Source organism: Acipenser ruthenus, chromosome 8, assembly GCF_902713425.1.
Source record: "Acipenser ruthenus chromosome 8, fAciRut3.2 maternal haplotype, whole genome shotgun sequence".
NCBI lineage: Eukaryota > Metazoa > Chordata > Actinopteri > Acipenseriformes > Acipenseridae > Acipenser > Acipenser ruthenus.
In genome coordinates, this window is record NC_081196.1 from 45,330,877 (window position 1) to 45,344,028 (window position 13,152).

The 13,152-nt window shown below is 36.7% G+C and overlaps 2 protein-coding genes across 3 annotated transcripts in view; both read right to left on the minus strand.

Annotated features, from left to right (window-relative positions):
* The window catches only part of dop1b (DOP1 leucine zipper like protein B), a 43,831-nt gene extending 40,528 nt beyond the window's left edge, over positions 1-3,303 (minus strand). The window contains exon 1 of the mRNA XM_034011646.3: positions 3,086-3,303. The gene's annotated coding sequence lies outside the window, so the exon portion shown is untranslated. The remainder of the gene's footprint in view (positions 1-3,085) is intronic.
* A 2,785-nt stretch (positions 3,304-6,088) lies between these two features.
* Positions 6,089-9,775, minus strand: cbr1 (carbonyl reductase 1). 2 transcript variants are annotated; one of them, XM_034011137.3, is made up of 5 exons: positions 9,663-9,775; positions 9,008-9,057; positions 8,416-8,729; positions 7,677-7,784; positions 6,089-7,081 (listed from the first exon to the last, which is right to left on the minus strand). In XM_034011137.3, exons 3-5 carry the CDS (start codon positions 8,699-8,701, stop codon positions 6,645-6,647), a joined length of 831 nt encoding a protein of 276 aa, XP_033867028.1. In that variant the 5' UTR covers positions 8,702-8,729; positions 9,008-9,057; positions 9,663-9,775; the 3' UTR covers positions 6,089-6,644. The 2 variants fall into 2 exon arrangements, with proteins under 2 accessions (XP_033867028.1, XP_033867027.1); XM_034011136.3 differs by having other exon boundaries at positions 8,929-9,057; positions 9,663-9,774.
* Between the last annotated feature and the right edge of the window lie 3,377 nt (positions 9,776-13,152).

Sequence of the window (13,152 nt, forward strand, 5' to 3'; positions counted from 1 at the left end):
AGTAAACTGCAGCTTCGTTTCAGCATAAATGTGCCACTGACAGTGTGCCTCGTTCACCAGATGCAGTTTTACTGAACAAGTATGTTTACTAAATTTAAAGCAAAATTGCCTGTGTCGATGATTATATATGATAAGTGTATTGATTTGGTTACCAAACAACCAAAAAAAGCCTTGCGTGGCTTTTGCAAGTGTAAAAATAAACATTCTCCGACAGCACAGAAAATCTGTGTTTTTCCGCGTTATTCCGCAGGAAACGTATTCCTAGGATCCCTGGTAATTAAGCACATAAAACACAAAATGGTTGCAATTGCAAATAGTGTAGTTGCTATTTTGTTACAATGGGGAACAGACTTTACTTCATTCTCCTGGAATATGAGCAGCGAGTCTGCAAACCAAGCAAAAAGATAAGCATGTGCTGTTATCTTCCCAAAACGCATACCATAATGAACAATTTATTGCCGAGCACATGCTTTTGCATAACAAATACTTCCTGGTGGCTGTCACATGCCCGTTCAGGGTGCTATGCAAAATGAAGAAGACTGGTTCTGGACATGTTTACTGCACTGCAGCTTAGCTGAGGTAATTTCTCTGGTTATCTAGATAAATGCTAATGAAGAGCACAGTTTTGGGGCATCACATTTCTTTAAATATATTAAAGTAGCAGTAGGAATAACTAAATAACACTAATTAGTGGTTTTATTGATGGCAAAATAAAAATGTGACCGCAAAGACCACACTTATCACAAAACAGATCAATGCTCTGTGAATACTGACAAGCTTGGGTTTACAGTGATGGCTTTTGTGCTGTCACTGCAAGATTTCAATTCACTGTTTGTGGGTAGAATGCAGAGAGCAGACAGTTTGTTCAGACCGAAAAACAAAACATCAGCAAATGGCTCTAGTTGCTCCACGTGAACTGTATGCTGCATTGTTTTATAATATAAACTCCTTATACCAGTTCTCAGTTGTGCTGTGGGAAAATTGGAAACGTTCATAGCAAGAACTCGTATTCTGCCAAAATGTATCAGCTAAAAAAAATGTGAGTTTAATACACAGTGTTGTTGCCCGGAGGTCCCCATCTGTAAATGCTTTTATCCTAAGCTTCCATATCCTCCTGACTTTTTATTTTCCACATCGTTCTTGTTTTGCGAAGCATTTACAGTTTGTTTGCTTTTTCCATAAAATAAACTGTTGGTTGTTACAACTGAACTAGCTAAGGGTTGGGTGGAAAAGTTAGCAATACAATGAAGCCTTTCCCCTTTTATTGCAAGTCTCCCATTAGATAGTCACCAAAACGAATTTCAATATTGTGAGGGCTGCTGTAAAATTAACTGTAACAGACCATCCTCCACACTGATTGCCACAACAGTAAATGGCACTTTTACTGTAAGCAATTGAAAAACAAGTCCATCTCATACCAGCCAATGAAATTCTAGTGGTTTCAGAGCTGATTGTAGATATACAAAACACTGTCACATTTAAGCTAAGTGGGCATTCTCTTTAAACACATTTTAGATGACTTTATTAATCAACATGGAAAGACAATATCTCATGAGAGCCAAAGTGGTTGCCTTTCTTGTCAGCAGCAGCACTACCTACTGCAGCAGTTGGTGTCACACTTGAGCTTAATGAGAGAAGGCATATAGATGGACTATGTGGGTTAGGCACAAGCAAATTATTTAAAAAATAAATAACAACGTCCAGTCACACTTTTCTAATCACACCAAAACTCTTCACTGACAGAACACACTGCATCAGTTTACTACATGTAATACATTCAAAAGTGCTTTTTGTTCGGGACAGAGCTATTTTGGTATCAATAAATGAGGTCTTCAGACAGGTAACCCAGATTCCATGTGGCAATATGAATACATTAGAAAACCAACACAGGAAATGTGTTCATTTCAGTGTTCTGGTCTCAGTCTGGGATGTTTGCTCAGTCTGGATGTTATTAAACATATTTATATTTCTTTAGTCTTACTGTATACAAATTTGTAAAGGGGCAGACAGTTAGCAATTGCCTACATGATAATGTCTGAAGTGATGAGTGCGATAAAAAAAAGTTATGGCTAAACCATTTAATACTGCAGCTATATGTACAAAATAATACTGTAGCTACAGAATAAATCCAGAGAAAGAGGAATAATTGGGTTCAATGTAACTTTAAAACTCCAGCTTTCACTTTGACAGTCTATTTATTATCTTGATCCATAAAGTGCTGTTTTCTGTGGTTAAGAAAGATCAGCTGCATAATGTAAGAGTAAAAGTGCATGAGGTGTATGTTTTCAGTTTCTATTAACAATCCTGCCATTAAAAAACGATTGCCATCTGTTCTGTTCACCTAGTGGGTTGGGATAATAACTACACCGCACCATTCTTTACTGTCATTCCTCCACATTTTCATTAACACGACATCAAATAACAATCAGCAATACAAATAATTTACCAGTTGACCAAACTAGCTCCCCAGGTAGCCTCCCAAAATACACTCGTCTCCCTGCTGACTGTGCTGGTTGTATTCGCCTTTTTTCTTGAGCTGTCCCAGTGTAGCGTGTATGCTGTGAAACAGGCAACTCATGGCAATGACTAGTAAGATATCACACTGCATCCAAGGCAATGGAAAAAGTACACAGGTACTTTGCTTAATATTCATTTTTTTGTAAATGTACTTTGTTAATTATTTTGCATGTGTATTTATTTTTTGTTATAGGTAAATTGTACAATGTATCATTTCTAGTGCCTTCTGTCAAACCCATATTGTGGGGCTTTGAGGTGTACTTAAAGCACACTGTCAACTCAAATTACATTTACTATTTTAATACAATAAATTAATACAAATGCATACAAAAACGTCATTTATAAACATTGTAACTCGATCATTTTATTTTATCATTTGAACCAGTATAACTGATAACCCATTTCTGCGGTGCTGAATAATAACAAACCAGACTATTTTTCCTCACTAAAAGCACAACTAAATGTACCGTTGCACAATTCAGGCAAACATGGCTGTCACAAGCTTACTGTGGGCTACCAATTTTATTATTCATTGGATCAAATTAGGGAACAGAACGAAATGACTCACCCTCCTGCTTCAAAACACAGCTCTTGTAACGTGAATTCCGCACAGCATGACAGGATAGGGCCAATTTCTTTATCTTAATCAGCAAGCAATAAATTCTAATTACAGTTTTCACGGTTAGATAACCGCAGACTACCAATACAACGTTGTTAAAGCTGCATTGGCGAACTGACTGAGACACGGCAGGAATCCTCCAATCTTCACCTCAGCTGATGCGGGCAATGCTTCCTGGTGGCATACCAGAATTACAAGAGCGGGGTGTTTTACAGAGAGCGTTTGTATATTGTAAAATACAAGCTAAATATTAAACGTTGACGTGTGAAACTTGTGTATAGGGATGGGTTTTAGTCATTACATACTACATTTGATGTAAGGCCTTTTCTCGCAATTTTTACGTGTTCATTTATTATACCCTATTCACCTATTAGTGGTACATTCCAGGATGCGAGATGTTTACAGTGGAACTCTCTGCTGGAAATGTCAGACAAATTGACTGATCAACCTGTAGTACTGTTCGATTGTTGGCTACTACTGGAAAATAAGTCTTGGTGTTTCATGATTATGAAAAATATATATTTCATACAAAACTTCATGTTTTCTCTCCATTATTAGTCAAAGCAGTTGTTTCTGTATCCTCTTTTTCTTTTGTTGACTTAGATCCGCAATATAAGTTACTCATTGTCTAAGTCAGGTATGACAACCTGCAAACAAATCAATCAATTAATTAATTAATTAATCAATTAATTAATTAATTAATTAATTAATTAATTAATTAATTAAATAAATAAATACAAATACAAAATAAAAAAGATAAAACGTTATTGTTAAAAAAAAGCTAATTGTATTTTGAGTAGTTTTGTCTTAAATATTTTTCCGTAGCTTTAAAACTGCATTAATGTTGTCAATACACTGACACCCAGTAACCTGAAACAAGAGGTGACAGGCTACTGTTGTCTAGATAAGAGTTCAGCTGTACATTAGTGCATTTCTGAACAGTGAAATGATCACTTCCATTCACAACAAGCCCTTAGGAAAGCAATGGCATACTTTGTACTGTTCCTGTTTCTCAGAACAAATTGACTCTTTAAGAATCAGACTAATTTGTCGTCACATTTTTGTCTATTAATAATGTATTAATACATTTCAGAGTACGCTGTTGGAAATAAAATATGTAATCTTTTTTAAGTTCTGAATTGTTTATCTTTGTTTATAAAGACTGGTCTGGGATATCAACACAATTACTGTAGCCTACTCTGCCTGTGTGATTGATTTGTTGTGTTATTCCAAAATTGCAATTAGTCTTTGGCTGGAAAATAGTAACTGGGCTTTGCTTGCAATAATATTTATGTCTAATCTTTAAAATAATGATTGTGTTTTGAAAATCTTAAGAGAAAAATATTGTGCAGTTAAATGTATGTAAACAATACAGACCAGGTATTTAGATCAGGGTTGGGGTCAATTCCGAATTGTTGGTAAATTCCAATTCAATTCAAGAATTGGAATTTGAATTTGAATTGACAAAATCTTCAGGATACATAAAATGAGTGGCATGTAACAACATAGTTGTGAAAAACTAAAGGATTAAATAACGGATGAATAAAGAAAAACAAATAATTAAGGACTACTGTAGCTCTTATACATCTTTGTTTAAGTTTTGAAAGCTTTGAGCCACATTTAAGATACAGTATTTGAAAGAATATCAATGCTGTTGCAATCAGTATTGTTTATAGTGATGTATAAAATAAATGTAGCATTCAACCTTTTTAAAATGAGTGGAATTTCATGGAATTAAATCCTATTTCCTTTCATTCCAATTCAAATTCCAGTTCTGTATCCTGAAGATTTTTTCAATTCAAATTCAAATTCAAATTCTTGAATTGGAGTTTACCAACACATTCAGAATTGACCCCAACCCTGATTCAAGTGCCAATGTCTTCATCACTGTCTAGTTACTGTAGCTTGGTTTAACATCAGTTGTTAGATAAAAATCCAGTTCACCTGATTAAATTACTTTCATTTTTGGGAATGAAAAGAACACAGCTATCTTGTTATGCAATAGTGGTTTCATCTCATGATGTACATTACCCTAAAGGAAATATGTTGAACCGGTTAAACTGAAGTGCTTACATCATAATGGCCAGTGTGCAAACTGTAGACACCTGCATGTGATGACACTAACAAGGTGTTTTCTGGGTTGTCTCTGAGCAGCCTGCAGAGATTCTCAGCAAACAGTAAAACAATAAGTTTATTGAAAAAAATGCACCTTGGTCCATATCACTAGATGTAGTACCTAAATGTCCCCCATGTACCCTTGTGCTGGACAGTGTCCCTTTAAGAGGAGATATTTGAATGCAAACATGCAAGCCCCACAGTTTCAGTAAATGAGGACTATCAGCATGTGTTAAGTGGAGTTCTCACTAGAAAGGGACTCCCTCAGTCATGAAAAGAAAGAGTAGAAAAATGTACCAGTACAGTGGTGAGAGATGTCTATAGTTTTCAGCCTTCTGAAATTCAATGTGAAATTTTAATCAAAAGTTAAACTGCAAAGTTATAACAAAAGCATTAAAACTACAATGAAGCTAATGAAGGGTAGAAAATGCAACAAAACCCTTAACTGGGTAGGGCCTATAATTTAACAGATTATAATGTCAACCCATTCTTAGCTTTAAAATGTAAGCGCTATAGTAACCAAGTTTTGCACAAGCAACATCTCATTGGCATCTTTTCTACATCTTTCTACATGCATTTTTTTTGTTTAATAGTTGTTCACTATCTATACAATATTATTATTTGTTTATTTAGCAGACGCCTTTATCCAAGGCGACTTACAGAGACTAGGATGTGTGAACTATGCATCAGCTGCAGAGTCACTTACAATTACGTCTCACCCGAAAGACGGAGCACAAGGAGGTTAAGTACATTTGAGAGTGATTCAAATATCACAGTATCACAAGGAAACTGAAAATTTGGATGACCAGATCCAGCCTGTCAGTAAATTTTATACCGTTTCGTGCTTAAGAAAGTTATTTTATTTGTGGAACACATATGTCCCTTGTACCTTAAAGCGTTAACAATCTCATTAGAATCAAAGATAAGGAATTACACCTTTGCTTTATTGTACATCACCATCCATACAACTGCCTTAACTCTCTTAACTGCTTTATTTTTTACCTGAATCTAGTTTCTGTAAAACACAATCAAACTGACCTAAGTTCATGGATGCAGGAAACACAACAGCATATCATCTTTTTTTTTTTTTTCTCTGATGCTGACAAGAACTTCAGTTACAAAATCGTCATACAGTAATGCACAACTTTATTCATTAATTATTTTGCATTTGTATACAAGCAATAACAAGAATATATGCTTTGCCACAACTGTAATATTACCCAAAATTATTGTAACTTTATACTGTATATTTGTATAAGTCTGTGCTTTCAAATTAAAACTTAATATTTTAATACACTGGCATCCAGTAGTTAGTTATGTTATGTAGTGACATTTATTTGCAACTTTAGCTAGACACACAGCTGCTTTTCTTAGGGTGTGCAATTAATTGCAATCACCAATTTTGAACTTTTTTATCAATGACAAACTGCCCATGTGGCTCGTCAGCTTCTGGGGGTAAAAGAGCCAGATACACCAGGGTGACTGCCCCTTCATCTGGGGATTTAGTGGCCTGCGGACCAGCCATGTCGGTCCTCACCCACCCCGGACAGCAGGCGTTCAGCAAGATCCTGTCCTGTGGTCTCTCTTCCTTCAGTCTCCTGGCCTGAATCCTGGACAAGACGGTCACCCCGATTTTGGACACACCGTAACCCCAGTTTGGCCATCCCTGCTGGACGTGCACCCCGCTCTTCGCGTCTTCGACAAACTTCTCCATAAGTTTGACCAGCTCGTCCTCTGTGATGGTATCGCTGGTGAACTTTGCTTGCAAGTCTTGGCTGCATTTTTTCAGAGCCATAGAGCTGCATACGCTGGAAACATTCACAACTCGTCCTACACAGAACGAAGGAAAACATGACAAGGGATGGGATATTATTATCATGCATTACATATTTAACCTTTAGCTTCTTATTTTGTCTTCTCACACAATGGTCTGCATTCATTCAAATGTGGTAACAAATATCTAACTGATTTTCAAAATTAGAAGCAAAAGGATTTTAGCGACTTGATATAAAAAGCTAAAAAGAAACTAGTAAAACTCAACGTTTGCTTTGTTGCAAAACTGTTGTTAACATCAATTAATTCAGTATTGAGGTGTACACTGAGTCTATACCTACTATTATTATTATTATTATTATTATTATTTGTTTATTTAGCAGACGCCTTTATCCAAGGTGACTTACAGAGATTAGGGTGTGTGAACTATGCATCAGCTGCAGAGTCACTTACAATTACGTCTCTCCCGAAAGACGGAGCACAAGGAGGTTAAGTGACTTGCTCATGGTCACATAATCAGTCAGTGGCTGAGGTGGGATTTGAACCGGGGACCTCCTGGTTACATGTCCTTTTCTTTAACCACTGGACCACACAGCCTCCTACCTCCTTGTGTTACTACGCTGAATCACATACAATAACAGGCTGCCCTTACCTTGTGGTTTAATAATAGGAAGGAGCTCATTGCAGACATCTCTGGTACTAAAGAAGTTTGTTCTTAGTGTCACATCTGCTTGAATTCCAAAGGGTGTAGAATCTTCCACTATTCAGAAAGAAAGCCTGTTAGCTCTTTGGGTCACTAGAAATCATAAGAACAGTATGTTAGTAACATACACCCCCCAAAACTGCTGTAAATACTAAACTATGGGGAAAAAACTACATGATTTCCATGGTAAGGAATAATTAATCAAGTTTTATTACAATTGTACAGGAAGTTAACATGTGTACGTACAGATAGACCCCTGCTGCTGAGCTTGTTTTTAATTTGAAACAAATACTTTAATAATGTTTGATGCAACCTAATTTTCAGTGTACACTAGTCACAGCTGGTCAAGCTGGTTTGGGAGACTTGGTGCTGGTTGAGGAGCTAGTTAAACTGGTCCAAGAAAAAAACACATATATTACAAATATATTTACAGTAAAGTTCTAAAGTTAGTTTTTGGGTACTCCCCAAAATGAATGTAACCTTTTTTCCAGGGTTTTATATACATGTTGGGTGCCAAGTAGTAGGCACATGATTGTTTATTCCAATTCCCAACTCTTACTGGTCACCAGTTACTAGAATTTCCAGCAGGGGGGAGGCCCACATTATCTTATCACCTGGCAACGACATCACATGGTTTGATGTTTGTAACAACTTTTCTGTGGATAAAGGTATTTTGTGTTAAATTTACCTTTAAAAGCAATTCCAGCGTTGTTGATTAGCACGTCCAGACCCCCATACTTCTCCTTCATAAAGTCCCTCACCTTCCTTATGCTGTTGATATCGTTGATGTCCAGTTGATGGAACAAGGGGTTTAGCCCCTCGGACTGCAAACTTTGCACTGCTGCCACGCCCAGTCCCGGGTCTCGCGCTGTCAGGTACACGTCCCCGATGAATTGTTTGCAAAGAGACCGCACCACTGCAAAGCCTATCCCTTTATTAGACCCTGTTACCAAAGCAACGCTGGGGGTCGACATTTTTTAAATGCAGTGCAGCTAATAAATCCTAGAAGAAAATGTTGCACTTGGTTATTTGGTAATAATATTTAACCTTGCTGCAAAACAGTGTTTCAACTCTAACCATGCATAATGTCTGCCATTTTGTTACATACTGTTGTCATTTATTTTGCTTTACTTCAAATTAGTCATTCTAATCTAGACAATGTCAAAATGAATACTTGCACACGTTGGAGAATATGTTTTACCTGTTAAAAGTATTGTCCAATATCTATATCTGATGGGAAACTATAAATTGCGTTTAAAATAAATATATATATATATTACTGTGTCGATTCGTTGACTTCAACTCACTGGTGTTGGCTCACTGCGCATGCCTGCAACAAACGTGAGAAGGGGCGGGTGAAAGGGAAGTTCTAAATTAAAGGCGCAGTAACTGGAACTTCTAGATGTAATGATAATAATAATAATAATAATAATAATAATAATAATAATAATAATAATAATAACATTTTATGGTTTATTAAGGTTTTATTTTAAAATTACATCTGGGAAGCTGAAAAACAATAACTGATAAAATGATGGACTGGACAAAAGTGTTGTGGTTTTTGGTAATGAACACACATTCAAGACAAGAATTGATAAGAATATTATAGAAATTAAGAATGTAATCTTTTAGGCTATTTTAGCAAATAATACAACAGAGGAATCATGAAAATAAAAGTCATGCATGAGTTTGCAACATTTGAGGACAGGATACTTTGGAATTTGTTTAGAGCATTTTTAACTAGCATTACTTGATCTTTTTCTTCAGTTTACTGTTATGATAACTTACTCTATTAACCGCAAAAGTTACGTCTAAATGTAACATATCAAATTACATAAAGACATATTATGTATACAGGCGGTTATGGATGTGCTTGCAACATTTTAACTACACTATGTAACTCCAAGTTTAAAACTGAAATTAGACATTACGCACCAGAGCTAATAACTTCCAGGTAAATCTTACGGCTAGAACGGCAAGCGGGCAACCAGCAGACCGTCTGTGGACACAGTGACCAACCAGGCGCTCGTTAGCGAAATCGCGTGACACTGTATTACATAACATTTAATGCATTCTGGGTAAAGAATAAACCGATTACAGTCATATATTACAACTCCCCAGGTGTTCATGCGCTTTCAGCACGCAGCGTCAAATTACAATAAAGCGGACAGTGTAACTGCATCGCTGACCACAAGGTACCACCAAATGTCCCTGTCAGGACACTGAACTCTGATTGGTTATCATATTATTGTTAATAAAACCATGAACAATCCTCTCCCAACACCGAAACCCTAAACCTAAGGTCAGTATCCTATACTGCAGCCAGTGCGCATCTAAAGTACTGTAGTTAATGTTTGGCAGTGAATAAGCGTTTTTGTTACTTTAAAAAAAAAAGTGACCGATAGTGCTGACTTCCGCAGTTCTCCTGACGGGAACATGCATATCCGATAACAGTAGGCGATGCTACTCTGTATTTCTGCGCATGCGCCACAATATGGGCCAGTGCTCAGAAGATAGCATTTTTCATAATAATTATCTGCTGTCATAATTTGCCAAGGTTGCTGTTTTCTTCAAGAGAAATTCACTTTAAAAGTCTGATGCTTTAACATTGCCAAAATCAGCAAAATTTAGCACGACTCCATTGACTCACAATAGGATAAATGTTATCAGGAAACAAAGCATCTCAATCAGAAGAGGAGATCAACCAAACGTTTTGGGATTTCTTGAAGTTGTATTTGTAACTTTATGCAGCAATTCCAAAATGGTTTATTGGTTTAGTGCATACAAAAAACAAGCCTGTTCCAAACAAGCCCAGCTACAGTATTAGGTCATATATAAAGAAAACCAACAAAAAAACAAATATATATCTTTAAGACTCTCCTGTGAATGTCCTCAGATGTCTGTGAAGTCCATGCTCACTACAATCACTTGAGCTATACTCCCTTGATGAGATGTGTTGTCAACTTGCTATGTTGCATAGCAACAGTAGCATGATGCATGAACAGCCATTTAGACTGCACTTAAATACAATTTCAGAACTTTGTGTTATCAATGCTGAATTACTACTGTATTATTTATATACTCTTGGTGATTTGAGAAAGCTTTCTTACTAAGAAATGCTTTATACTGTAAGTGAACAATTGAACCTTTGCTTTACCTACTATGTGCCCTGTTATGTCCTTTGAGAATATAACTTTTACTATTGGTTATTTTAACTTCAAATTTTCTAACTTTGATCAGTTTTAGTTTAACTTTAATCTGCGTTTTGAAGTGACGTTCCCAGCTTTCAGTGACATGATTTTGTTTTATTTGAGAACATTTCCAAAAGTCACAAGATTTATTTACCAGATGGCCCATTTGTCACCATAATGTTAGGACATCTTTGCGTAAGATGCTATACCTCCTGTTTTTGTCATTTGTCCGTTATCTGTGCAAGAGATTTCACTTTATGATGTGATGTACTGAACGTTTGGGAATCAGTATAGTCTGTTAACATTCACATTCTGTGGCAGGTGACAGCTGCTTTTAATGAGAAGAGCCAGTGCTATGAGATCAGAACAGACAGAGACTGCAGGAGATATGAGCAGGTGTTTATCTGCTACGGACCACACAATAACTAGTGACTGCTTCTGGAATATGGGTTCATCGCTGGTGGCAATCCATATAGCGTTGTTCCAAGAGGATGAACTTGTACGTTTGAAATTAAACAAAACTGTCCTGTAGATGTATCAACCTGGCTTACTGAGAGTGGTCAATGCAGAGGACACGCATTCTATCCCCCTACCCACATCCCATCCCGTCCCATTCCATTAAGGGGAAAAAGCACTCTTAAATTTAACAATATTACGTTTTAGATTGGAGGTATCTACAGACTTCATTAGAATATCCAGTCAGCATTGTTAAAGATTGTTTGTATGAATTTTGTTTTTCTTTTTAGATGCCCTACAGGCCTGTCTTTTAAAATGGGACAAGCAAACTGCTCAAAAGCTTTCTTTCCTAATGGAGAAAAACTTTTTAGAGTGAGGAAACTGTATGAAGAATGTATTTTTGTAGTACTGAAACACACTGTTAGATTTCCTAAGCATCTGTCTGTAAAGAAAGTACAGTAGAAATACTGGAAGAAACTTTATAATGACTCATTTTAATAATTGTACTGGTTTCCTTTAGTATATATTAATGTCTAAAGAGGGAGTATTTATAGTCTTGGATGGAAGAAAGGAAACCCAGACATCAGCAAATAAGCCCTACAAAAATCTATTTGCCAAGAATGGGAGGCTGTGATTTATAATAACTGCAGTTAACATCTATATATTTATGTCCGATAGACCTTGAGGTCACCGTAGGGAAGATCATTTTCTTCAGAGATTACGGTAAAACTCAAGCTGTACACCTTCAGACAGTAGCTAGGATTTTAACCCTGTGACCTGACTAAGTGGTTGATTTGATCGGGATCAGCCACAGCTGGATTTTACAGCACTGGAGATTCAACCGGGTTGTACCAATTACTTATTTTTAGAGTTTAAAAGGCTCACATAAGCTGTGGTTGATCTCAGGGGGGTATAGATTGATCAGATCGACACCTCGTTCCCTTTACAGGTCAATGAAATCCCCTCCTGGCAAAATTCCTTCTGTCCTGGCTAAGACTCAAGCTAGTGTTCAGTTCCTCTACACCTATAAACTGGGACTTGGCATGCCAGTTAACAAGATGTTGCATCTCCATGGCTCTTATGTAAATATCTTCTAAGGAGTGAGGAATGTGAGTGACTGAATTATTTTGTATTGTGAAACTGAACATTTAATCAGAAACCCAATTTCTGTGTTGTAGAAACCTGACTTTTGGATTGGACGGACCTTCGTGGAGGTTACTAATTACACTTAAATTGCTGTGCCTCAGACCAAACGAGCTGTAAATATCAGATTCTCAAACTTGTTGCACTCATTCAAAGTTAGTAAAGGTGATGCTCCTTAAAAACTCTGATTATTCTTTTTTTGAATTTCATTTTATTTTTCTGTCTCAGTTGTTTGGTGAATTTAGTCCTCCTGAAAGACAGTATTCCAGCTAACTTCAACCCCTGCTATTAAAGTCCTGGACCTCCTTAAGCAGAGGTGCCAACTTGTTGTGATGAATTTGAGGTGTGCACCTGTCCTTTTAACAGCTAGTGAAATAAAAGTTTTTTTTTCTTTTTTTCTTTTCAGATTTCCCATAGAAAGTGTAACAAACTAGATAAACTCAAAGATCACCTGGACTTAGTGGAATCTCTCAGGGGAGAGGAACTCAGAATCTTGGAGTCTTGAGGAACTCAGAATCTTGGAGTCTTCCCTAGAAACACTGAAGAACTTACGATCTGCCATTAGCTGAAAAAGAATGAGAAAAATGGACTTCCCATTAACGCCACCTATCCCAAAATGAATAAAGAGCAGTCTT

What these genes read in the sequence shown, in the direction of transcription:
- cbr1 (XM_034011137.3), bottom strand. Translation starts at nt 8,701, where the DNA reads ATGTCGACCCCCAGCGTTGCTTTGGTAACAGGGTCTAATAAAGGGATA. An exon ending in CGCTGGAATTGCTTTTAAAG is followed by an intron (nt 7,785 to 8,415) that starts GTAAATTTAACA and finishes CTTTCTGAATAG; the next exon opens with TGGAAGATTCTACACCCTTT. An exon ending in TCCTATTATTAAACCACAAG is followed by an intron (nt 7,082 to 7,676) that starts GTAAGGGCAGCC and finishes CGTTCTGTGTAG; the next exon opens with GACGAGTTGTGAATGTTTCC.